At 39.9% G+C, this 26831-nt stretch overlaps 1 protein-coding gene across 3 annotated transcripts in view; it reads right to left on the reverse strand.

Moving 5' to 3' along the window:
- LOC119654723 (forkhead box protein D3-A-like) overlaps positions 1-22739 on the reverse strand; it is a 73968-nt gene extending 51229 nt beyond the window's left edge. For all 3 annotated transcript variants that reach the window (XM_038060247.1, XM_038060246.1, XM_038060245.1), the window contains exons 1-2: positions 21988-22739; positions 11002-11081 (exon numbers count right to left, since the gene is read on the reverse strand). In XM_038060247.1, coding sequence (XP_037916175.1) covers positions 11002-11011 — 10 coding nt within the window. In that variant the 5' untranslated portion in view covers positions 11012-11081; positions 21988-22739. The remainder of the gene's footprint in view (positions 1-11001; positions 11082-21987) is intronic.
- Between the last annotated feature and the right edge of the window lie 4092 nt (positions 22740-26831).

Raw genomic sequence — 26831 nt, forward strand, 5'->3', positions numbered from 1 at the left:
AAGTTGGGCAGTTACTGCAGTACATTTTGAAGTCAAATATCACGAAAACCATATGATATTTTTAAATCAGTTAAGAGAAAAGACAATAATCCTTTATGGGTGTGCCCTGCCGTTATTATTATTTTATTATTTCTATGTTACACAGAAATATTACAGAAAAACAAAAAAGTGAGGGTTTACCGCAGCCAAAAAAAAAATTGGACACTTCAAGTTTTCATTTTATATCGCAGAACGTAATGCGGTTGCTGCTCAAGAAGAGGTACCGTTATGTTTCCTGTTGTATTTAGAACTTCTGGATTGGCATATTTCACAACCATTAATTTGTTACAAGTATTGCACATTAAAGGGTCGGATATCAACAATGAGCAGCTATCCTGAGACTTCAATGAGCTGATCATTACATATAAAAATATTAGGAAAAAAGCTCAAAAACAAAAAAGCTAACGGGTACTGTCCATCATGCAATAATAAACACTGAAGAAATTGACTCTCTTTTATGCAGGTAGTGGTCGAACCTTGAAAATCTAGCGGGAGCAAATAAACAAAAACGACACATTTTGAGAAACATAAGAAACAACTCCAAGCCAACTACACTATCTATTGCAAAGAAGTTTGGTACAAAAGTATAGTAACAGGTCTTCCTAAAACCGTTACTGTTCGCATTTTTCTTCACAGAGAGGGATTCATTTATTAAATTCTTCAGGAAAAAAAGGTTTTGTTTCTTACGTAAGTATATTTGAGATCTATCTCATTTATATGTATATTTAGCGTGTCAAATTACTCACTTTGGGTTCCAGTAAATTTACACGGAAAGAAAAACTTTGAGGGGGATGGGGATACCATGCTCCATACTATAGTCTACATTGCTGCAACTTAAATTTAAGGAGGGCCAACAGTTAAACACAACGGCGGCAGAATTATGCTATGCTATGACGTCTAAGGGTCGGGATTACTGTATATAAACCAATAAGACAACACTAAAATAGATTAATTTGAAATACCAAGCCAGTACATACCAGCTACGGCTGCTATATTGGGCTTGTCGTCTGATATAATGTTAGATCACTACAATGATGAAATACACTCAACCAGAGTCGTTAAGGAATGGATCCCCTATAATGCCAAAAGGACTTTTGCTAAAACACGTAGTGTTGCGTCAAAAGAGAAGAAATTTAGTTTATTATTCGCGGCCATTGTTGCCAATGTTGCTTCGGAAACTTGCTTTGTGCATAAAACTGTGCTCTAAGTTGACGATATTGAAATGTCCGGAAACTGTCCTTATTTTTTCAATATTCCTCAAATACTTTATGCATTTGAGCAATATTCAAATTTTTATTTTCACATGGCTCTGTTACTCTAGGGTTTTCGAGAGTATCTTTAAACTTGAGGAAACTTCGGCAGTCTTCATATTCAAAGTTAAGTTCCTGATTTTCGGTTAGCGGGCACTTTATCAGTGTCATTCATACTACGTCCATTTAATTTGCCTTAAACGATACACGGAACCCCACGAAGCGAAAAAACTCTCACCTAGTTCTCTTTATTTTATAATGGACGCTTTCAATCAACATTGTTATTATTTTGTTTCAGTTCATTGATGATGTTTTTATTTATTGTTTACTGTTTCATTTCATTTATATTCTGACATTAAAAATATAAATACACGGCAAGCTGCGATGAACCATCTTCTGGCCTGTGAACTCGACACCATTTGAAGTTATTTAGATTATTCAAATCATAACGTAAATCATTTCTTTGAGCATAGTAAAAATGTCACCCGTAATACAATTGATATTTTCAGCCTAGAAATATATTAGTGTATTCATATGTAGAGCTGGCCTTGAATTAACTGAAATAAGGTTCAGGTTAACAACCGACACTCTTTGATAACCAGTCAAGAAACGATAACACTATGCTTATTTTAGGTTATATTTTTGCTTGGATTTGGACATCACTCCATAATTATTTATCAATGTAATTAGGACTTTTTGCGCGTTTAACCAAGTACGACCACACTTTATGTTGAAATAATATGTTTCAAGTATTCAAAGTATTCTGCGCGTTATTGAAAGCTTGAATGCTTCGGAACTTTGACTTTCATTTTTAGATTCGGCTAGTTAATGATGAAATCGCATCAGTCATTTCAATAATAATATTCTTTTCTTCGCATTCTTGATCCAAACAGTGAAATTTTGACAGTGATCTAAAAGCTACTTCATGGTATAATTCATGATACCAAACAGCCCTTTCGAAGGGCACCCTTTTTTGTGCGTAGCACGACACTGTACTTCTTTTTGTGATGGATTATTATAGGATAGGATATAGGATAATTATAGTTGGAATCCAACTGATCACATGATACGTACTCCAGAGAAGAGATTTTAGGCCTTCAAGGGTAGTAGCTCTCGCCTTAGAGACGGTGGAGCAATCACCACAAATGCTACTTCCAATAAACGTCAACAGAGCTATTGCCGTGCTCTATTTCCCACCTCCACCCCAGACAGTCCAAGGGAAGAAAAGGGGATATGACATGGTTATATTGTGAACTTTGGGGAAGAAACTAAATTGCTTCATAAACACGTCAGTCCAGAATGTTACTCCCAATAGGACAAACATTCTTCTGAACTTCGCGGTTTATAAGTCTAAACAAACCTTCTCTAAGAACAAGGAAGAACTAATGAATAAAATTTGCACTATAGCAACTAAGTCTGCGGGGGAACAGATCGGTATCGATATTGCGGCAGATATTCAATTTGATAACAATGAATGGAAGGAAGCAACCCGAAATAATGGGGCTAATACCCTCTAATTCACTTAATAAACCGGCCCTCAAAGATCTAAGAGTAGTGCCAAAAACTAATAAAAACTGTCAAAGAAGCGGAAGAAAGCCCATGTTTTATTTGAAAGCGACCAAAAGATTGTAGTAATAGTGGAGAAAGCAGATTACAACGCGGCAGTGTTGGAAAAGCTTCGGGTTGGAGAATAATTTGAAATAAGAAAAGGCTCTTTGCCGGATTCAATTAAGACGGTAGACCATGTATTGAAGGAATGCAGCTATATCATCGAGAATCTAGCCAAACTAAAAGTGCGTGACACCACAATGCCAAGATTAAAGACTAAGGTTCACAAACTCAGCAACGAATACTGGGAAATTATAACAGCTACAAACTCGTCCACGCAAAATATTATCAAGCGGCTTCTAATCTCATTGAAAAAGGATATTCTATACTTAGAGGAGTGGTAACTAAGTAAAAATTCCATCTCCTTGATATAGAAGCGCAGAACTAGTATGTTAATCGAACTTGTAGGGATATGCATGATGGAAGGTTATCTGACTTTTAGAGGAAAAGCTTCTAAGCTTCATGGCTGTCCATAATTAGAGTCGCTGCACACAACTGCGGTGAATGGTTAGACGAAAGGTGCAAGGGAGTTGGCTGACTGCTAGCACCCAAATAGTCTAAATAAACCTTCACCACGCAAAGGTAAATTTCACGGACATAAGTAAAAATGCACGCAACAAGGTCTGTGAAAGAAGGACACTAAGCATAGTGTTGAGTAACTAAATTTATCTTTAGTAACATACTATGAGAAACAACTTCAACGTCCATAATTAGTTCCCGGCATTCTATTGAACACTTAGTTAAAAATGCCCAAAAGTGCGCCACAAAAGGGAACCTTAAGGTAAAAAATACATGCGTTCGAGGTTCGAGGGCTTATGCTATAATGATGAATAAAACCCAGGGTTGTCTACAGGATGGGTATTACCACCGCTGTAGAGCTTTTACAAGAGTTAATTAAGGTAAGCAACTAGCTCAGGAGGGTGAGAGCATTTCATTCAAGACCATATACTAGCGGATTACAGTACCCTATAGGAGACAATGGGGTCAGCATTGCGCTCGTCTGCGATTATTACCCTGATTTGACTCAGGTACTCATTCACAGCTAAGTCAACTGATATCTGACGTCAAATCATGATACCAATTCCCCTGCCACCAGTGATATTTGAACCGCGCCCTTCCATATGACAGCTTTGTGCTCTAACCACTCAGCCATTCGGACACGAACGAACTATGCAAACTCTAAAAACATGCTTGTGTTATTATCATTAGGAATATGTGAACATACCCAATTGCGTATTCATTGCTGCTTTTAGGATTGACACCTCTTTATTTTCATATACAGATGCAGGATAAGAAAATTTCTTCAGAAGCTCAGCGGCTATAACTGAATCGGGAAGCTGTCTATACCGAAGCAAGATTGGCAGAATCTTAAAATGCTGATACCGAGTGACAGCATGACATTGAAGTTTCATTCCACGGAGAGGTTTGAGACCTTAATGTGCAATAGAGTAGACTAGAAAAGCATGACAGAAAGCTTCTAATTAAATCAGCAAATAGGAGCCTAATATACTGATGGGTTCGTGACAGTTAGGGGAGGGAAGAGGTGTAGGAATTTTGGTGTTAGGCAAAAATAGACTAAGTTTCTGGTATAGCATATCAACATGTCAGGCAGTACTTATATACACCTTTAGAGCAAATATACGAAGCAGGGCATCGCCGTTGTAACCGACAGCGAGCCAAAAGGTGCCTTAGGATGAAAATCGGCGTATTCCATTCAAATTCTAACATAATATATGGTGGTCAGCCACAGTATCAAAATGTTTCTGAGAGAATATCTAATACCAGACTGTTGACTAAAGCATCTAGAAGTAGGCGATATCCTAAAATGTGATAGGCTGGTTCCAGTGTTTACAGCTACTGATCAGACCTTTGTAAAGTATGGGGCATCCATAGTCTCTTTGTTATTGTTTTTTTCCATTTTTTATTCACAGTAAGAGTGTTCTTTAGTTTCATGAGCATCACACTTCACAAATTCAAGTGATAAGTTCACAACAGGAATATAAGTAAAAAGAAAAAAACACAAAGATCTATACCGACTTGGATTCGAACTCATGGCAACAAGATTACGGTCCTGTAAAACTGTCAGCTCTCTGAGAGTATATCTGCAATTTTCCATGCAGAAATTAGAAGCAGCTATCAGAGCGACATACAGAGCCGGAAAAACGTGATCAAAGTTTTTAAAGACGTTTTCCGTTTAAGAACGAATTTTTAACCTTCACATTATATGTTATATCTGATTTTGTAGCATTTTTTCTATATAATAGAATGGTATATGTGCTTACAAAAAGAAAAAAAAAAATTTTTAACAAAAATGAAACAAAGTTGACAAGTTTGCGAATTGAAATATTTTGTCGGACGACAGCGCTGAAGCATGGACTCAACAAAGCAAACAATCAGATCCTTTGGAAATGTCGCGCACTATTGTTCAATGCCGGTGTATAGATCAGTGGGTTTTATGAGTTTTTTTTTAACGATTCTCATTTACTGAAATACAATAAATTTTGATTGACCAAACCATAATACGGCGATCCAGCCTCTAACACTGCATTCAACGTGCTCTTTTCCGCATTAGAATCTTATATTAATGGCTATCTAGTAGGTCGGAAAGCAATCAGCTTTGCCTGCCAAGATATACAGTAACATAATGTAATATAATTAAGACAGAAAGAAGTCGGAATACCGGAAGCTGGTGCTTCGGGTAAAAGGGTTTTGTGTTAATCTTACGTAAAAAACTTTCTACGCACATCTTTCCATTCGTATACGGCTAAACATCCAAAAAATTCCATTAAATTTTTTTCAAACTGCAAGATAGATAGTACATATTACAGACGCAGATATTATCCTCACGGTAAACAAACAAACATTGCCTATTACCGAATTCTGTACTTATACATGCACGTATATAAATTGCTCGTACACATGTTTCGAATTTGCTGCGTGCACAAAAGCTTAGATATATACATATACACTGCGTATATTGAATACCGCTGGTTTAATCTACACATCCTACGCCAAAGCTTCATTAATATATCCATATATTTACATACATATGGCTGTCTCGAGTTATTGATCTTGATATATAAATGATTAAAAAACGCAAATGAAACGTTTCCCTGTGACCCCTTTCATAAAATCTCGTTTTGTTGTGTTATTGACGAATTGGTATGCTATAATGACGTCATAAAGGAAGGAATCAAGCAAATTCACATAAAATGCAAAAGTTTCACCTTCTATAACTTTGTTAATAATAGTTGGATTTCCTTCGAACTTTCCGAAATTATACCTTATGTATGTGTATGTAATATGCCAATATACTATTATTAACTTTATTTATGCAGATTTCGGAACAGGATGTAGTTTGAGGCCTAGAATACACTTTTTGGGGGTCATATTTTCAGCTCTCATCCGATATCAAATATTGGACCAGTTTTGAAAGTTTGAGTTCGACCAGTTTTGTAATTGAGCTCTTTCATTTGATACCCCACACAACCATTTTGCAGCTCCTTTTCCCATGTATGGAGAGCCCCCTCTTAAACTTAACACAAAATGGCGACAGTTTCTATGTGTAAAGGGATTCGCAGACCACAGGTTCTCACCAAATTTCGTGACAAACGGCCAGCCGTTCCCGAAAAAACCGGGCGTGACAAACAGACAGACAGACGGGCAGACAGACATCGACTCGGTTCTAATGACCAACAACAAATTTCATTGTTCACCGCAAAATATTTCTAGCTGCACCTTTCATTATTCCTAACTTTCACGTGTTACCGGCGTGAGGAAGAACACCATTTTAAACGGATCTTTTAGCACAATACGGACAAATATACGACCTGCGCATCAATTGATTTCCTCGGACGTCCGCTACCCGTCCTCCTTGCAACAGAGTTCGTGTTGCGAAATCGGACGGTTCTCTGACTAGAGCTTTGTTCTGCTGTCTTTCAATAAGGGACTTCAACTTCTGAGGCCATTGTTTTCTAATAATATGGTAAATAAATGATAAACTAAGAAAATTACTTTGCACTTTTTTGGGCTCAAAATATTGACGAAGACGGCAAAAATGAAAGTGATTATTTTATGACGTCCTTCAAAAATTCCGGAAAAAAATGCTAAAAGAATCATAGATAACATATAATATAAAGATTTAAAAACTTTGAGGTCGTTTTTTGTTGTTGGTGGTACCAAACTCGACGCTACATGCATGAGGCATTAACAGTGATGTTTTCTCTAAAACTTGAAAAGCAGATACCCAAACACCAATATTAAATTGAGGTTTCTCGATAAAACAGGACTTTTCACACATTCGAGATTTGCAGTCGCGTTTTTCCAAAAATTTTATAAAATCCTTCATATCCGAGTTTCTTGTTCCCCCTTCGTTTCGGTAATATTAGTCCAAGTTTTCAAGATGGGATTATAGTCGGTGTTGCTCATTTTACAAGGTGATCGTTGTTCAATTGAAAGTTCAAGAAAGGCAAGATTTATGTTCCCAGAAGTGTCTTCTAAAAATAAGTTGTGGCGATATTCACCGCGTCATCAGGAAATATTCGACTTGCATTTTGGCTAGTCCTCGACGTTCGGCAGTCGGTGGACCACTTGTTCGATTTCATCATCTTTATCCAAATGTAGATAAATGTATAATCAACCGCAGCATCACATTCTTCACTAGAAAACTTGCCTTCGATGACCCAAACGAATCGGCAATGGAATCGGATGTTATTTTCTCTCAGATTTCAACAACAAAGTGCATACCCAGCATAGTGTCTCAGGCTGGATATGGAAGGATGAAAGTATTGGTGAAATATCACATCATTTAAGATAAGATCCATCGAAACGATACAAGTTCTCTCATATTGCCCAGAAAATCGACTCGTGATTGTATTCAGCTGTCGGGGATATATCACCAGCTAAGCATTTTTTTAGATTCCGTTCTTAAGCCACAGACACCCACGTTTGGGCCCAGCTCGCTGCGGGACGGAGTAGAAACCAGACCAGGCACACTTGGAGAGTGTTTTAGCTTCGATCATTAGATTGTTTTAAAGAAAATTGTGTTTCTGTCATTGTCACGCGATTTGTTCTTTATGATTTCGACTGACACACTTCCAATTCGTTTCAATTGCGGAAATGAGATTCGGAAGGATTATTCAGTCATGGACCTCAAAGAGAGATTTGTTTCCAAATACCCGCTTCCATTTTGTCAGGTAATACCCAATATTACCTTCATTTATGTAACAAATCCTACGTAGTATATTACTTGAAGGTTATCAAATAAGCTGTTTTCCATATAATACGAATATAAATTTCACGCGGCTCTAAAAGCTTTTTGCAATATTTTTGAAATATTTGTCAGCTGTTGGCATTTCGCTTCTTTTTCCTTAGCTTCAGGACGTTGGCTTTGTATGTTGTATGCTGGTAATACAAAAATATTTGCAGATGGAAACTCATTTTTATCTGGTCTAATTTATATCTAGATCAGTTAACGCAGTGTATTTGTTCACTTGGTTATGCTATAGCCCTCAAATGAAACTGATTAAATTGAGTTACTCCTTCGAAAAGTCAATCGACTTGAAGAGGAAGGGTAAGCAAGGACATTTGCTATTAAGGTTTCGCAGGTATGGTTACATATTGCTGCTCCAGAGGAGAGGTTAAAAGCGTGATATAGACATATGAGGAGTTCATTTCAGTATTTTCCAAAGCTACCATCATTTCTGACAATTGATGAAAAACGGGTATAGGCAGAATAATGATTTATTTACGAAAAACCTTCTCGGAAACTGCTCAACTGCTCAAAATATGAGAAAGAATCACGAAGCTGCAACTATACGGTGTCTAGGCCTCAAAATACCTCCCACGCTGACGCCTATGCAAATAAAGTTAATAATAATATATTACTATATTTATTATCTTAGAATCATCATCCGTAATACCTCGGTAATATTGGAATTAATTGTGTATGCAGAAGTTGTCCTGCCCAGTCAATATTATTCTTCTCATCTAAATACGGCACCAAAATGGCTTTCAAATGCTCGGTATAAATTACTGAGTTCATTTTGGTTGGTAAGATTGCCAATTGAAACTTGCCGTGAAAAGAAAATGCTCCCGAAACCATAACACTGTCCCTACCAAAGTTACGACTCATTCGAGGAGCTTCATTTTTAGGCTCCCAAATACCCTCCATACCGATGCCTGTTCAAATAAAGTTAATAATAGTAATAATTAGTGGCTCACTTGTCGCTTATGGAAAATTACAAGGACTTCTTAATTCCTCACCCTTGTTGCTGCCAGGAAGGCACTTAATAAATAGTGGACTTTATCTTTGCTTGGCGCTACTTCGGCCATGTCGATGGCAATGGGTGTCACATTAGCAGCAGCTATTGGTGGAGCAGATATGCCAGTCGTAATCACAGTGTTGAATTCATACTCAGGCTGGGCACTCTGTGCAGAAGGTTTCATGTTGAATAATAGTTCAATGATCATGGTATATTACTATAATTTTTATTAATTGACTGCAAAACCCCCCTAAAGTTTATCCAGAATTACAAAATGTTTCAGCAACAGCATGCTGCAACGTAGAGCATATTTGGTGGAAATCGCATGTCCACTTGAATGTTTTTATAAAAGAAATACACAAAATCTTTCATAACTGAAGCGTCCCGCTTCCGGTTTCCCGACTTAATTTTAAATCGTGCCAAAATGCACTGAGCCATCAAGGTTGAATCCCTTCTCATCCAAAAAAAATATTGCCTTTCCACACAATTCCGTAGGATCTACCAATTTCTCTTGCCATCGCTCTCATTCTGCAGGCCGAATTTTCCATTCTGGCAAGTCGGTCTTTTTCTTCATCAGTTAACACTTTTCTACGACGCATCGGTATATAATTTACGTTAAAAAAAGTGAAAGTTCTGTTCCATGTAAAACAAACGTACCAAATTTCACGTTACACCTTTTAATTACAAAGAACTTTTTAAAAGAACGTGTAATAACGTTTTAAGTGCCTACGTTTATTGAAATTGCGATTTGTTCATTCAAATTTTTTCAACGCAAGTTAGTTAACGTTTCAGAGAAAGAAACCATCGTTATTTATAATATTGCAATTTAATAAATATTTAATTTGCATCTAACTTTCTCGAAGAAGGGTAATTTTTTTAAATAAAGGATAAGAAGAATTAAATCCCAAATTCTCACGGAAATTCATGTTAACCTGCAGATTTCGGAGGTAACACCCCATTTTAATCGCCAGTGACTGGACTATACAGATTATTGAATATTGTGCATAATAAGTTAGCGTTGTTTTTGTTAACGGTAATATTGGCCTTTACGTCATTTTGCAGAGAAAGGCTTTTTATCAAATTGAGGCTTACCCAAATCCAAAGTTTTAGTTATTGCCGAGAAAAAATGAACAGAGTATCGATGTTGCTCGACTTTATCGAATCCAATTTGGCATATTGTTTTGAACTTTTAATTGCAAAAAGAGGGGCTAAGGATTTAGTCCTAGCCCTCACCTCGGGCCTAGGAGCAACGTGACCGAAAGTGGCAACAGATGGAAAACGCTCCTTTATATAATCGCAAAGAGTGCGAATTTTGTCCAAGTTTAAACCGCCGATAGTTTGACCCTAAGCTAGATTAGATTATTGTTTGGAATATGAGATATCCGAAGTCCACATCAGCGTCTTATGAGTTGCCGTTAGTCCCTCTTTCAAATGCTTGAGTGCTATCCCCCAAACGAGGGATCCGTAGGCCAAAACTCGTGGGAGTAGGTTGCTCTCCATTTTTTCCAGTTCAACATCAAGTGGGTGTTGACTTAGGATCCCTCATATTCCAAACTTTAATTGCAATTACCTTAGTTTAAGCATAAAATGAACGATTTTTATTAATTGAATATTCTTATAAAGTAGCTTCTCTCGTTACTTAGAGTTTTACAATGAGACAGAAATTGGGTTGAGACTAATTGTTCTTGCCTGTATTGAGTAAGGGTAACACTAACCCCTAACGGTCTAAATTTGTAAAATAAGAAAATTCAATTGGGGGAAGAGGTAACATCTAGGCGATGGGGATGTGTACTCGTAACTTTTACTTCCTATATTATTATTTTTCTCATTCTCAAACTTACCAAAGGCCATTTCGAATCTGTATAAGTCAACTGTCCTCCTTCAGGAGGCGTCATCTCCGAATGTTGGGATGCTGTCAGCACTGTAAATGAAAAACAAGAGTTTAAAATCAGCTTTCTTTACAATTTCCATCGAAATTGAAGGGGTCGTCTACTTCCGCGATTTTAAAAAATCGTTTTTTCTTTATTTTACATATTTCGAATCTTTATATTTTAAATACGCCACATCAAAGATTTGTTGCAATACACTAGGAATGCCACCGAATATAGATGGCCCAAGGCCGAGCACTTGTTCACGAGCGGTAAGCTCGATCCTACTATATGCGGTTCGAGTATGGGCGGATGCACTGGATAAGAAAGTAAATAGAAGAAAAATGGGAACTACAAATCAATTAATTGCATTTCAAACATGTTGCAGCTATAAAAGGATATCCGACGAAGCGACTTGATTCCAAGTGATATTCTGGTGAAAGAAGAACACCGCCTTTACGGTCGAACATATCTCACCAGATAACCTTCTAACCGTTGACCGCATCGGAGTGAAACTATCGCCATGTTACCTGAGACAATCATTGCCTTTTTTTGAACAAGTTGCTCAAGAGCAGCTCTGCTATTAGGCGTTAGGAAAATGTCATCTGTATAAAACACTGTATATGGGCTGGACGTTGGATCTCGCATGTGACAGTGTCCATAGCAAGAACAAAGAGGTGTGTTGAGAGGGCGCTTCCTTGGTGAACACCGACGGAGATACGAAGGGGTATTTTCTTAGAGCGTACCCGATGAGTTCGTGTAGTACACCATCAAACGCCTTCTCTATATGCACACATGCAATATAACGAGAACGATGCTTCTCACGGTGTTTCTCCATGAGTAACAGCACAGTCTGAATAGCGTCAGTACTTTCACAGTTCTTGAAAAACCTAGAACCTAGAACCTAGATTCATTGTTAATTGAACGATGTCCCGAATACGGTTATCATGAATTCGTTCAAAAATCTTCATGGTATGGGACAGCAACCGGATCGGGCTGTAAATTGAACATTCTGGTGGACTACCTCTCTTTTCCTATATTGGAACGGTGGTGCTTCCTTGCCATTCTGAAGGAGAATGAAGTTCTTTAGAGCCTTAACGCCAACACTAAATACACATTTAGGGAGTTTCCTATCAATTCTTGGGCCAGCCAGTACATGCTGGATATCACCATCTAGTTCAGCAGCGATATCGACATGCAGTTGGGTTTGAAGAAATGTCGCATAAAAACAATTGTTCGGGGAAAACACACCGACAACGAAGGATACAGCCAAAATAACATCCGAATTGAGGGAATGGATTCGGTCTACAAATACCTCGGCATATTGCAAGCAACAACAACTGCTGTGGCAATAATTAAATCAAAGTTGCTGGGGGAATTTGAACGGCGTCTAGATCTTGCCCGGAAAACCGAGCTGTTCGGGAAAAATAAAATAATGGCGATCAACATCTTCGCCATTGCCGTCCTTCTTTATACTTTCGGTGTGATACAGTGGAGTAATACGGGTTTAGAATCTGTCAATAGACGGGTAATGTTAGTTCTTGCAAACATGCACAATAGAGCTGCGGAGAAATTGAGGATCACTATCCCACGTCATCAGGGAGGAAGGTGGACTACAATCAAGTGCATTCTCTTCGTGAGTTCTTCGAGAAGAAACAATCTTTTAGCCAAATACCTCAGGCTACCGTTATGACGATAATAAATTATCTCCTTTGAACTTGAGAAACAGAGAATGGGATCCCATGTCTAATGTTACTTCAGTCCAACAGAAGATCGACATGTGGAAAGAGAAATCCATTCACGGAGGTCATATCAAAAATTTGTTGTTGTCAGGCATTGACATCGAAGCCCCCAACAAATGGTTGACTAATGGTGTACTGTTCTATGAGACCGAAGCATTCCTAACTTCAATTCAGGATGCTTCGCTCCCAACAAAAAATTATAAACCGTACATTCTTCACGACTCCTCAATCACCAGCTCCAGTTGTAGGTTATGCAACTGTGAAGAGGAGACCATCCAGCACATAACATCTGCGTGCAGGATGATGAGCAGTACGAAGTACACCAATCGTCATAACTCCGTCTGCAAGATTCTCCATCAAAACCTTGCGTTGAAGTATAACTTAGTGGCAACCTACTATTCTTATTATAAGTATACTCCGCAGCGAATCTGGAAAAATGATCGGGTGAAATTTCTGTGGGATCACACTATTGCAACCGACCACAGTGTTAATCACAACAGACCCGATCTAGTTCTGCTTCTGAAGGAAGAACGAGCGTGCTTCATAATCGATGTAGCCGTACCGTTGGACCGGAATACTGTTGAAAAACAGCAAGAAAAAATCCGGAACTACGACTCCTTGGCAGATGACATGGAACAGACTTGGAGACTACAAAAGATTGACGTAGTTCCAGTCGCAATTTCAGCGACGGGATTAGTCTCGCAACATTTGCATAAAGCGCTGAAAACGCTCGATCTTAGGGCTGGATTATTCATGGAGATGCAAAAAGCGGTTATCCTTGCAACCTGTGCTATAGTCTGAAGAGTCCTGTCCGGTAACAATCTGATCTAGTGGGCTTCAGTCTTGATTCGTACTGTCTTTGATTTAAGATCCATGTCTCTGTAGTGTAGAACCACCGCGTCATTGCTTGAAGTGTTTGCGACAATCGAGATGTAGCAATACATTTTCGCATGGTCGCACACACTTTGCGTTTGGATGTTGCCTTCAGCCCATCCTTAGGTTGTTCGCCCCTCGGTATGGTTGGGCGGTAAGAGGGTCTGTGGGCTTTTTTAACTATTATATATAGTTATATATATATATGTATAGAGAGAGAGAAGAGAGAAATTGCGAAAAAGTCACTAGCTAACATGGGTCTGACCCATGAAGACGGCAAGCGGAAAGTGGCCCGGAATGTAATTGTGTATCTTTGGGGTAGGGACGAGGTAGCTAACGAGCCCGAGATTCAAGTGCCGAATGTATTGGTCTGTCGGTGTGTCGATGGCGCCTAAATGGTGTTCTTGTGTGTGTTTTCCCATCCCATGTGGCAAACCATAAACAACTGTACAATGACATATGCTCCCAACCACGTAGCCGCACACCGTTGTACTGCACATACACGGCACTAACACTAGACCTAATGCGCGAAATTTTTCTCGCGCATTCACCGTGGAAAGTCGAACATGCACAATGCTTTTTCTCCATCATAAAATTTCGAACAATGCACTGGGAGTTGAATCTTCTGTACACAGTCTTCTTCGTCTGAACATTCAAATCGACGGGAAAGGACTGAAGGGCCGACCAAAACAACAATGGTTTTAATATGATAAATAGCGATCGAAGAGCCCTTGATTCCGACAGGACCATGCGTAAGACAACAAAGTGGTGAATCGAATTTGGACCAGCCGCTCCGCTAAAGTGAAGAAGAAGAAGATATTTTTAGGTTTAATAATCGTCGTTGGCACGGCAATCCAATTCTGGATCTGGACTTTGATGCGTGAGCACTTCATTCCGGACCATAACGGTATACTACAGACCTACGTTACATACCGAATGTGATCAGCATTGCACTTGCCCGTGATTGTTACTTTGATCTGACTTAGGTACACAGCCGGACATTATTTTTTAATTAAAAATAAAATTTTGAAAAGAAACTAGATGATAATAATTTCAAAATTAAAGTTTACAATCTGTTGTTTATGCAGACTAGGCCCAGGGGATCTTCAATTTTGAGCCTTTTGAATTCCTTGTGATATAACAATTTCTTAACCATTTACTTAACCACGAGGTGATTTTTCAATCTGGTTAAATGTTTAATAGCGAAGTACTCACTCTATTTATCCATTGTTCTATAATAGTTTCCAAATTTTTGTTGAGGCCAACGTTTCGGAAATACGAAGCAAATGCATGGAGAAATGTTTTTAATTTTAACTACGAACCAAGTTTATCTCGTCAGAAAAGAAAATTGTTCATGGGCGAAGAGTTCAGTTTCCAGTTTTCTGACTTATTTCATTTACATACATTTGAATATGCCCCACCTTTCCAAAAAATGTCAAAACTAACACCGGCTTGGGAAAGTACTAACTGTTTGTTTTACACAAAACCTTAAAAAGTGCTGGAGAGAAGTGGATTCGTCATGAATTGAATTTTAATATTCCACTCGTTGTTAAAGTTTTGTATGTGCCTGTCTGTCCGTCACACGCGTTTTTCTCGGAGACTGTTGCAGCGATTGACATTTTCTACTAATTAAGTTCTAATAAGTCAAAGTTGTCGCTTCTTTGTAAACTTAATATCACCCGAAAGTGGATACTCCCACATAATATATTGATATATTAGCTGCTACGTACTAACGGGACAAATGCATACTCAAATGTCTTTATATACGAAATACACAAAACCTTTCGTACCTGAAGCATCCAGTTTCCGGTTTCCCGACTTTTCAGATTTTTGGATTGGGTAGTTTCTGAAAATGAATCCTGTCTCACTTTAAAAGCGTACATTTGAACTCCTTACGCGTGCACTTTCCAATTCAAGTCAATGAATATCAGTTTCGGCAAGTACTAACCGAAACCTTTTATTTGATACCCCACACGACTATACCTGGCGAAAAAAATTTAAATCCCCCCTTTGTATGGGCCGCCCTTTAAATTCCACCTAAATTTTTGCACTTGCTGTATGCGTGGAATTTCATAATTTCCATCTGTACACTAAATCTCGTTCGGACTGGTTTTGCCGTTTTGGAGATGCGTATGACAGACAGTGAATCGATTTTAATAAGGATTTGTTTTACACAAAACCTTAAAAATAAGGCGGTTAAATACGCTGTTCCAGAGAACATGGTTTCTACCATTGTAGTGATCGGGTTGTGTATCATCTGATGTTTTTTTTTTGCGTGTAATAAAGGAACTAAGTAACTAGCCAATGTCAAGACAGAAATATTTCAGTGGTTCACCGCACTCAGAAACCAAAACATGCTAATTTGTGGAGGCACATTAAAGGTCAAAAGGTAGTATAGGTCCCAGAGCGAAATGTGGATTGATATCTACAATGGAGCATAAAATCTGGAAAACGCCTTCTAAACCACCAACAGCTCTACCACCAAACCCTCTCTCCACCTCAAAGTGGTGATCGCTGGGAGTTCTTTCTTAATGAAAAACTGCAGACGAAGAAGGATGAAGGTGAGCCTCCCGCGCCTAAAAACGGGACAAAATGTACCAACTGATTCTCCAGGTTGGGGGTTGGGTGAGGTTGACAACCCTACACGGAAAACCGATGGTACGAAGCCACAGAGGGAGCCTCGGATAAGATGGACTTTAAAATGACGAACCCGGCAACGACAATGGAATTACGATTTGCGCATGTTCTCATGGAACGTTCGCTTCCTGTACAGAGATGGAGCTGCCAAGCCGATACCCTGTCCCAACATAAAGCTGAAATAAAAGTACTGCAGAGGAGCCATTACACCATATATTATTATATAGTGTTCCGGGCTCGAATTACAACACCAACTACAATCCCCTCTGACAATCAGGTGAGAGTGAATACTGAAGCCATTCACAATACAGCCCTCCATAACACCTATAAGAGGGAAATGGATGCCACAATAACTGCAGCTAACCGATGTCCTGGAGATGAAGCATCAACAAATTATCTTCATAAGCACCTGAAGAACGTTATCATTAAAACGCCCACAGATATACTTGGTTCCAACCGTAAGAAAAATTGGAACGGCAGGTTCGACGATGAACGTAAGGTAGCAACGGAACGGAAGAATGCTACATACCGAATAATGTTGCATTCTCAAAGAACGCGGGCACGCGCAGAGGCCTATCACGAACTCCGTCGAACGGAGAAGCGACTTCACAGACCGAAAAAGGAAACCTGGGAGAACCAACAAATCTGTGAACTCGAAAGTACAGGTAGTGACCGCAACAGCCGTGCAATTTTTACCAATAAGTCAGGAGGATTAAGCCTTATACACTTCGATGCTCGTCCTACCGAGACAAAGAGGGAAATCTGATTTCCGACAGAATCGGCATTTTGGAGTGATGGGTTACGTATTTTGATGAACTGCTCAACAACCAAAATATCGCAGCAATTATAGAGGCATCCGATATCTTGCTAGACCGGTTAGCCCCATACGCCCAGAACATCATTGGCCCATACCAAAGAGGCTTCACTCCAGGCAGATCAGCAACAGATCAAATTTTTTCTCTGCGGCAAGCGATGGAAAAGCTGCTAGAAATCAGTTGCACCATCTTTTCATTAACTTTAAAGCCGCCTATGACAACATAGCCAGGGTAAAACTGTACACGGCCATGAGAGAATTCGGTATCCCGACGAAATTATAAGACTGACTAGGTTGACCCTTACCAATGTGCGGGGCCATATAAAAGCAGCAGGATCACTCTTGAGGCTTGGCCTATGAGAAAGCGATCCCGATGCAGATGTGAATGCGAGAGGCACCAGGCTCCCCTCAAATACTAGCCTATTCTGATGCTTCATCCAGATCGAACAGGCGGCGCGAGATTTCGGGCTGCACATTAATGAAGGGAAGACGAAGTACCTGCTGGCAACGTTAGCGGCGAAAGCTAAAAAAACGAATAACATTGAATCGCACTGGTCAAACGAAAACAATAAGGTAGGAGACTACAACTTTGAGACCGTTGAAAATTTCTCCTATCTAAGGTCGAAAATCACAACCGACAATAGCAATGATGATGAAATCCGCGCACGGTATTTGGCTGCCAACAGAGCCTATCTCAGCTTACAAAAACAGTTTCGCTCGAAACGTCTCACCATAGGGTCAAAGCTCTTACTGTACAAGACTATGATCTTGCCAGTGCTTATGTATTACTCAGCGATCTGAGTTCTTAGCAAAAAAAAAATCGCGAACTCTCGCGAACTAGTTGTTGTTGAGTTGCTGAGAATTGAAACTGGGAACCGATGACTGAGACTTCAGTCAATGGCGAAGGTTGAAAGGAAGAATTCGTTCAACAGCCTGGAAAGAATGATGTAGCGGATTCCTTGAGAAGTTTGAATTTATATTTAGAAACGACAGAGAATACAACCGATGATCATTACCAGGCTTTAAGCAAGTTAAAATCTGTTTTTATTTGAAAAGAATAAAAAAGTAAATTTTCAGCCACAAATTGCTGATTGTTTTAACAGAGTTTAAGTTGTATGTCGTACACTTACTTGATTTGAAGTAAATAAAAATATGAGTTAAGTGATCGTAGCGTTTTTCAATTATTCCGTCGGTTTGAATAATATATTCTGCAAACGGAAATCGTTATAAATCGAACTTTTTTTGGATTTCAGTTATGAAAGTTTGGCTTTCCTGTTTTTTTAAACTTTGATACGGGAATGATGTAAAGCTGTCGCAACATGCGATATTAACAAAGCAATATACCTTATAATTTTTCCTATTTTCTCTTTGGGAAAGCTGTAGTTTATGACTGCCGAAAATAATGAAGCTCGCCCACAGAATGATGGAGATGACCCAAGTCCAAAGTTTTTAACAAGAGTCAATCTTTATTTTTTAATTTTTAAGTCCTGTTTTGAGGAGGAGAATTAATTTGTTCCTCTAGAAAAAAGGAAAGAAAGACTGACGGTTTCGTCCAAGGCAGAGGCTACTCATCAGACGCTGCCTCACTTTTTCCCTGAGAGCAGTGTAACCGAAGGTGGCAACAACTGGAAATAATCGCAAAAACACGACAAGGGTACGAATTATATTTAAGTGTAAACCGCCAATTATTTGAACCTAAGCAAGGCTAAATCTAGGTTTTTGTTCCTCTAGGCTTACGCGTATCCAATGGTTGTAGAATGTAAATTGCGTTCTACTAGGATTCGATTAATTTGATTTTTTTTCTTGCAGAACAGAGACCAGTACAATATATAGTGAAAAACGTACGCATCAAAGCAAAACCAAAATGCAGTTCTATATTATGCTGGGCAAGATACAGGTTCAATGATGTATATCTGCAGGATAATTTTGCAATAAAGCTTACTGTACTTGAGAGTAAATGTAATGAGTTTTAGCCATCGGCGGAGACCAGGGAATAGTTTTCTATTGAAATTTATTCCACCGGCAAAATCCGTTGACCTTAACAAGCCATTCTATAATATTGATTCCTAAGAGATTTTACAAAATATGATACACGAAAGTTTAACAATGTGGTTTAAGAGCTAAAAATTGTAGAACAGCTTACAAAGTTTCGGTGTTCAAAATTGTTAATAGTGCACCAAAACTCCCAGCAGATAAATTCACCCACTGGCGCTTGGAAGAAGGTATTTTCCACGAAAAATGTAAGAAATCGAAGATATCGTCTTGTAAACCTACTAAACGGTATCGGCAAACTATTCAAACGAGTCATCCGCAATAGTCTTGTGCCAATCGAAGAAAAAGAGGATGGTCTCTTAAAAAGACAGTTCGGATTCTGAAAAACAAGACCTACTGTCAAGGCGATCAGTACGGAAACGAAAAGTGCAGGGACAGTAATGAGAGCAATAGTCTTTAAATATGCGAGATGGAACAATACAATCGAGGCTTTAGTCACTTCCAGATGGCTTATTGGTCAGAACGCTAGGCTCTCAAAGCGGGAGGTAGGTATCAGGACTGAATGTCGAGCACATGTCGACTCAGCTGTGAATGAGTACCTGAATTAAATCAGGGTAATAATCACGTCCTGTAGTTTACCGCTATTGTCTTGAATGAGGTGGTTTGACACGCTTCAAAGCCCAAACCCGCAGCTCCTGCCTAGAGGAAAAATCATAGAATAAAAACTTGGAGCTCCTTCTTTTTTAAGTACATAACGAACACCCTGTGCTTACAGTACAATCTCCAACTAAGCAAGTATTGTCTCCATCGACATTTTGCTAACATGAGTCGACGTTTCAATAACATGTTCAGTAACCGGGCTCAATCTATTCTGGAGTAGTAAAAGATATGGTGCGATTCTAGAGAATCCAGGGCCTACAGAATTATCCTAGATGTTTTAAAGTGGATTAAACGATGACATGCAGAAGTTAGCTATGACCTATCTCGTATAACTGTATCTCTTGGGCCATGACGGCTCCCGGGACTAAAATGATAGCTTGCGGAAGATGGCCCAAAATTCACCGGGACACTTGGAAGGTGATGAATATCAACACAAGACTCGGTTAATAACTGATCCTGACCCACTACTAATCGAGACCTTTCATTTGATATCCGGCATGACTACATTCGGAAAAAATTTTACACCCCTCTTTTACATGTATGGGCTCCCCCCTCCTAAATTCAACCTAGAGGGATATCAGTCACTGCATGTCTGGTGGTCCACAGTTCCCACCTTCTCACCAAATTGCGTGTTAATCGGTATAGCCGTTTCTGAGAAAAGTGCTTGTGACAGACAGACGGACAGACGGACATTGAACCGATTTTAATAAGGTTTTGTTTTGCAAACAAAACCTTGAAAAATGGGAATGAGACAGACGAATACTACGGCGCATTTGAGGGTAAAATAAAGCACTTTTCCGTCCTAACTAGAACCAAATCCAGGAAAAACAAATTCTGCATATGTAAAACTCTTAGTAGACCAGTGTTACGAATGCGAAATCTGGGCTTTTACGTAACGTTTTGAAAAAGCAATAAATGTTTATCTAGAACAAAGAATGAAGCATTCGTTTGCATCATCTATAATTAAAAATGCTTAGAATATGATAGAAAGAACAGAAACTAGAACCTTTAATAATAAGCAAGTGTAATTCTGATTTTCTTTCCTATAGTAACTGAATTGTGTGATATACGTTTGTAGATCTAGCGCGATGAAGATTTGGTGTATCGATATGTAGATTTTCAGCCTTATCCAAACTAAAACTACCCACAGACCTAATAAAGATGATAGTAACCAGTGTTATCGTTTTGATACCAAAGATGATTCATTTAGCACTTTTTAATGCTTCAAAATACTTCAAACGGATCATAACCTCTCTACTTATTCGAAAATCCTGGGAATCTGAATTCATTCCTAGGGAGTGCAAAAACCGAATGGTTGTCAAGTTCGCAAGGAAAGACACCCGCCCTGCATGCACCAATTGCATGGATATACGTGTACTCCTTGTCGTCGCAAATATAATAGCTAAAATAATGCCGGAACGAATCAAAGAATACTTCGAAACTTTGGTTGACAAGGAGGTTTCCACTCTGGATCCTGACCTGACTTGGACATTCGCATTTTGGAGCGCAAACCGTTCTTAATCAATTTCGAGAAGGCTTTTGATAGTGTGTAGAGAATATATGTGGCACTCCAGAAAAGCTAATAACCCATTAAGTCCAAAACGGAGTTCGCCAGACTTAGATTCTGTGTGAATATGACCTTTGTGAACAATTAAAATTGTCAAACTAATTTTTTCACTTCTAAGCATTGATCACAATTAACTTTTTCGCCAAGTTACCATAGTGAACTTGGAACACAAATTTTGTAAAAGCCATTTTTTTGTTGTTAGTAGAAATTCGTATCGTTCTGGGTATAAGACAAATAGCCTACGTGTAGTTTTCTGACGGACTCGTTTTTGAAATAGCCCAACTCTTAAGAAACAAAAGTCGGCTAGTCGCAATAGAATTTTGAATGGTTTAACAGTTGGCAGAAAAAGTGTTAAGCAAATAACATCACTATAGTCAGTATTTATAGTGGACTCGCACACGGACAATATCAAATGCGTTATTAGGACTGTACCCCTGAGGATTGCTGGGCAAATGTCTTCCTTCGCCCAGAATCGCAGAATACTTCATACTGTGCCACCCAATCAATTATGTAAATATAAAGCACAATGGGTTATAGCGCGCTTCGGGACCCTATTCCTAGTGCAAGGCTCATGATATTATATTTCAATCATACGCTCAACGGCACGTAGTGGGATTAGCGAACAGTAGGTCTGGAATGCTGCTGGCAACAAGTACTTCTCGGGTGCTACTTACTTAAGAATCAACCGCGAAAGTCCTCCTGCAGTAATAGTCCACGATGGCTTGGTTTTCCGCTCACGTAGCCCCGAGTGCCTGCGCTTCGTGGAGGTGGTGTGTTATCACCAAACGTATATTTTATAAACAACAACTTTTTATCAATTGGCACTTTTCTTTGAACTCATTGAACTTTTCAGGAAAATGTGGTATCAGCGACGTTATTTACACATTTCCCGAATGTTGTTTGTCGGTCGATCAGTAAATAATAATTTATTGTAAAACAAAACACGAAGGAACTTTTCACAATCGCTCGTCGTGCTTCTGCTAATATCTCTGTTGTTTCACGTCGAACGAGTCAAAGATTAAATTTGTATTTATTAAAAGAGACGAATAACAACCGAATGTTTACTAACTTGTGAACATGTTTACTAATAGACATCAAGTGAACGCATATAATTTATATCCATTATGCTCGTATTCTCCCGAATTGTTTCGCCACACACTTCCTTCACTCCTTACGATTTTTATTCACGATTCCATTATTTTTTGCAGCGTGCGTGTGTGTCAGGCCCGACGTCCGTGTCCCCTACGCTACCACACGTCCAGCTCTTCAGCGGTAATCCCGACCAAGTGGGTTTCGGATAATGAATTGTATATTTATAAAATAGGGAGGCTAATGTGAATGCCGAGCGCGAAATGTTAGTAAATTAAACGATGTTTACTATTTGGCTTTCGGTAGCTGACTAAATTGTGTTCTAAATTACTCCAAACAGTTCCACCGACTACTTAAGAAGCAAAAACATTCCATTAATAAAATTATGGCATGAGCTCCGCGGTTGAGGGGTCGTATGGCAACGTTCTCTCCTACATGTGGCCGGGATTGAGCAAGCCGCGAGCAGCTCGGATTGGGTCGGATTCGACCGGGCGGAGAGACTCTGACGCCGCCCACCATGAGTGCCGAGGCCCCGCCTCAAGACAGTTTAGAGTATGTGCAGAAGCGACCAGACGCCAGGCGCGCACCAATGTACTTCGTTTTCATTCGTCTCGACGACAGCACTCATCCAAGGGTGCCTGTTCGGTCTGGGCAGTGGGAACATCCACTCCACTGCTCGCATCGTGCTAGGTCGGATGTTCTAAATGGAAATATGACAAACCAATATCACCTGCCTGGGAAGGAAGCAGACGCAAGCGAAAGTGTCGCCCTAGCAGCTCCCAGCGAAAGTCAATATTGAGTAAAATTTGCAGGACGAATTTTCCGTTAAGAAATCGATACTTCGTGCCGAAATCACCCAATTAACGTTGCTAGCAAAAGTTCTTAATTTTTCCTCTTCATTAACAGAAGCCCGAAGGTGGTGTGATTCATTGGCATCTAACTTTTCAGTGGATTGGAAAATGCTCTTGCCATCGCGTCGCCTTACACTTTATATGTTTGGTGTAGTGTTTTTATTAAGGTTTTGTGTTAAACAAAACCTGATTAAGAGCGGTACACTGTCGGTCAGTCTGCCACACGTAACTTATTTGGAAACCATTGCATCTAACGACAGGAAATTTAAACCACCACGCATGCAGCAATTGATATCTTACCCGACGATATCTAGGCTTCAAAGTCCACCTATTCGTGATATCTACCCAAATCAAATTAATAATAGTTTATTACCATATTTTCACAATTCATTGGCAAATCCTCTTTAGGTTTATCCTGCAAACAACACAAATCGTTCAGAAGCGGGGTCTGTTCGCCATGATCGGTATCGTCCTTCTGCTTATCTGGAAGGAGTCATGCGGGTTTTAAATCACCATCCAGCGTATCAAGCCACCGCTGCTTCGGACGGCCTTTCGGTTGTTTTTCATCGACTTCGATGCTCACAAGAATTTTGGCAAGTGAATTCTCGTCAGCGCGAATTAAATGTCCATATCCACCCCAAACACTCTCGTTTCGGATGCAATCAAGGCGCGTCATGCCACTAGTTCAGCGAAACATCGTCTCCATTAATGCGCTCAGAATTACATAGAGTGACAGGGCGGAAGATAGGCGTACGAGGGTAAATTTCGATTTTCAGATGTTCGTTGAAATGTTGATAATAAAGGACGCCACTTCATCAAAATTACGCTGTTGCGTGAAGCAATTTCTTAACGCAGTTCACCACTGGCTGATAGCATTGATCCGAGATATTTAAATTGCTCAATTCTGGGCAGGTCACTGCCACTGACAGCATTGTTGCTTGTTTCATTAGAATAGTGTTGTATGAGGCCATCTCGGTTTGATACGCTAGGAAAACATCATCTCTGTGGCAAAAACAACAACACGAAGCGGTTTTGATATATCCGCCACACATCGAAATTTACTTTTTGAACCTGTTAGAGCAGTTTAACCCAGCATACGATTTCTTCTGGTACTAGGTTTTGCCCCAGAACATACCAGATGATTTCCTGTGGCATACGGTTAGACGTCTTCTCTAGATCCAGAAATGCAACATAAAGAGGTCGATGCTTCCCACGGTGTTTCTCTATGAGTAGGCGCACGACGTGTGTACATCAGTAGTTACGCAAAGCAACCGGATCAGACGGTAATTTGACTATCTTAACTACTACTACCTTTGTTTTCGCATATTGAAACTTTTTGCCAGTTGGATGGTGTTCCACTCTTCTGAATAACCCGATTAAAGAATTCACTGAACCACAGTGTTGGGTCCCAGCTCTTTGCTTTCCGGAGCTGTGATGCATGTAGTAAGGTCCTGTTGCTTTCCCCGATTTCATTTGTTTTATTGTTTTCTTGAGTACAGTGGCGCTGACACGTCGAAATGATTCAAATGTCGGCAACGCTTGTAGAAGTAGAAGAATCTGATCGAAATGTTCTCGCCATCTATCCGTCGTGGCTCGTCGGTCGTAGCGTTCTTCTCATTACCTAACAGAAGTGTTCGATATCCTATGTCCGTTGGTCTCGGCTTTTGACAAGTCGATACAGATCTCTCTCACCAACCCGAGTGTCCAATTAGCCATAAAAATATTTGTAATTAAATGCTCAGGTAACAGCGATGGCTTCCTTCCCGCTCCGCATTCATATAAATTTGTCAATTGGTCAGCGTTTTATTGTCGAGTAACTTGTGGTAGAGGCATTCCTTTTCACGGACTTTCATTCGGACAACGTCATTCAAAAGAAAAGTATCTCGGTTGATGAGCTGCTTGTGTGGTTTGCTGACCTGGAGAGTTGCGGAACGTGTTTGTAACTTGGTTCCGCGATCCTTCCACTTTTGTAGTAGTTGTTAAGCGCGTAATAGTGATCCACAGATCAGGGAGAGGTAAATATAGTATAGTAAATCATACCTGATCTCTCTTGGTGACAGGCCCCGCGACAGGCCGACCAAGAAAATGCATACAATGTTGTTACAAACATGACGATCGGATTGAGTCACAAGCCTCGGAGAAATGCTACGGCGTCCACCTCAGACGATGCGGCAGGACGGGCTCTGGTCCTGTCGAGAAATGGGCAAGGGTTCTTGACATATGTATGTACGGCGTCAAGACGTAAGCAAGTTAGTCCGAACAAAACGAACAAAACAAATACGTATCTACACGCTAAATGTTGGTACCCTAACTGGGAAGATCGAGGAACTCGCAAGAGCCCTTCGGAAGAGGCGCATCGATATCTGCGCTCTGCAAGAAACCCGATGGTCTGGTGCCAAAAGCTGCGACATTGAACGCGAACGCGGTAAAAATGGCTATAAACTTCTCTATTTTGGTAGCCCACACACTCAATATGGTGTTGGCATTGCCATTCAGAGGGTTTCCGTGATGCCATTAAAGAAGTCGAACGAATTGATGATCGGCTGATGAAGTTCACCATTATATCAGCTGATCGCACTATTCATTTCTTCACCGCGTACGCACCACAGACAAGTCGACCTGATGCCGAGAAAGATGCCTTCTGGCAACTTATCGATGAAAAGATTTGTCACGTGCCTGTTGACGACTATATTATCATTGCCGGCGACCTTAATAGTCATGTTGGTGAAAAGGCAAACGGAAACAGGTGCCATGGGGGAAAGGGATTCGGAGCGCGCAATGAGGGTGGCGAGCGTATAATCGATTTTGTGGACACCTATGACCTTCTACTTACGAATACATGGTTCATCAAATGATTGTCTCATTTTCTTACATTTCATAGTGGGAACAGTAAAAAGCAAATCAAGTAGATGGTGGGCTAAGGACAAGCTCATCCCAAAACAAAATTTATTTAAATCGACTATATTCTCATAAGACGCCGACATTTTGCCACCGTCACTGATTGCAAAGCCGTTCCCTATGAGACCATCGCACATCAATATCGGCCACTGATTGCCGTCCTGCAAATTAAGCCACCGATAAAACATCGTGAGGAATGCACTGGCCCGCGGCGCATTAAATGTTGGCGATTTGATGAGAAGAAAGAAGAAACGATCTCACTCACAAGATTGCCGACCATTACGAAAGTGGAAGAATTGTGGAAGCAAATGAAAGAAACGATCCACAAAGCGGTCTCTGACAAATTTATTACAATGCCAACCGGGAAGCAAAGAAAGTGACCGCTGTCACCCGAGCGGACCATTACAAAAATCTCTACGATAAACTGGACACTCGGGATGGCTAGAGAGATAAGTGTCGACTTGCCAAAAGCCGAAACGAACGCACACAGGATATCGAACACTTCTGTTACGTTAATGACAAGGACGGTACTTTGTTTACCAACCGTCGAGCCGCGACTGACAGATGGCGAGTATACTTCGAGCAGATTTCAACTGAAAAATTTGCTCGTCCTCCACTTCCAGAATCATTGCCGACATTTGGAACAGTTCCACCTGCGCGCAACTGAAGTCGAGGAGGCA

This window comes from Hermetia illucens, chromosome 4, assembly GCF_905115235.1.
Source record: "Hermetia illucens chromosome 4, iHerIll2.2.curated.20191125, whole genome shotgun sequence".
In the NCBI taxonomy this organism is placed as follows: Eukaryota; Metazoa; Arthropoda; class Insecta; order Diptera; family Stratiomyidae; genus Hermetia; species Hermetia illucens.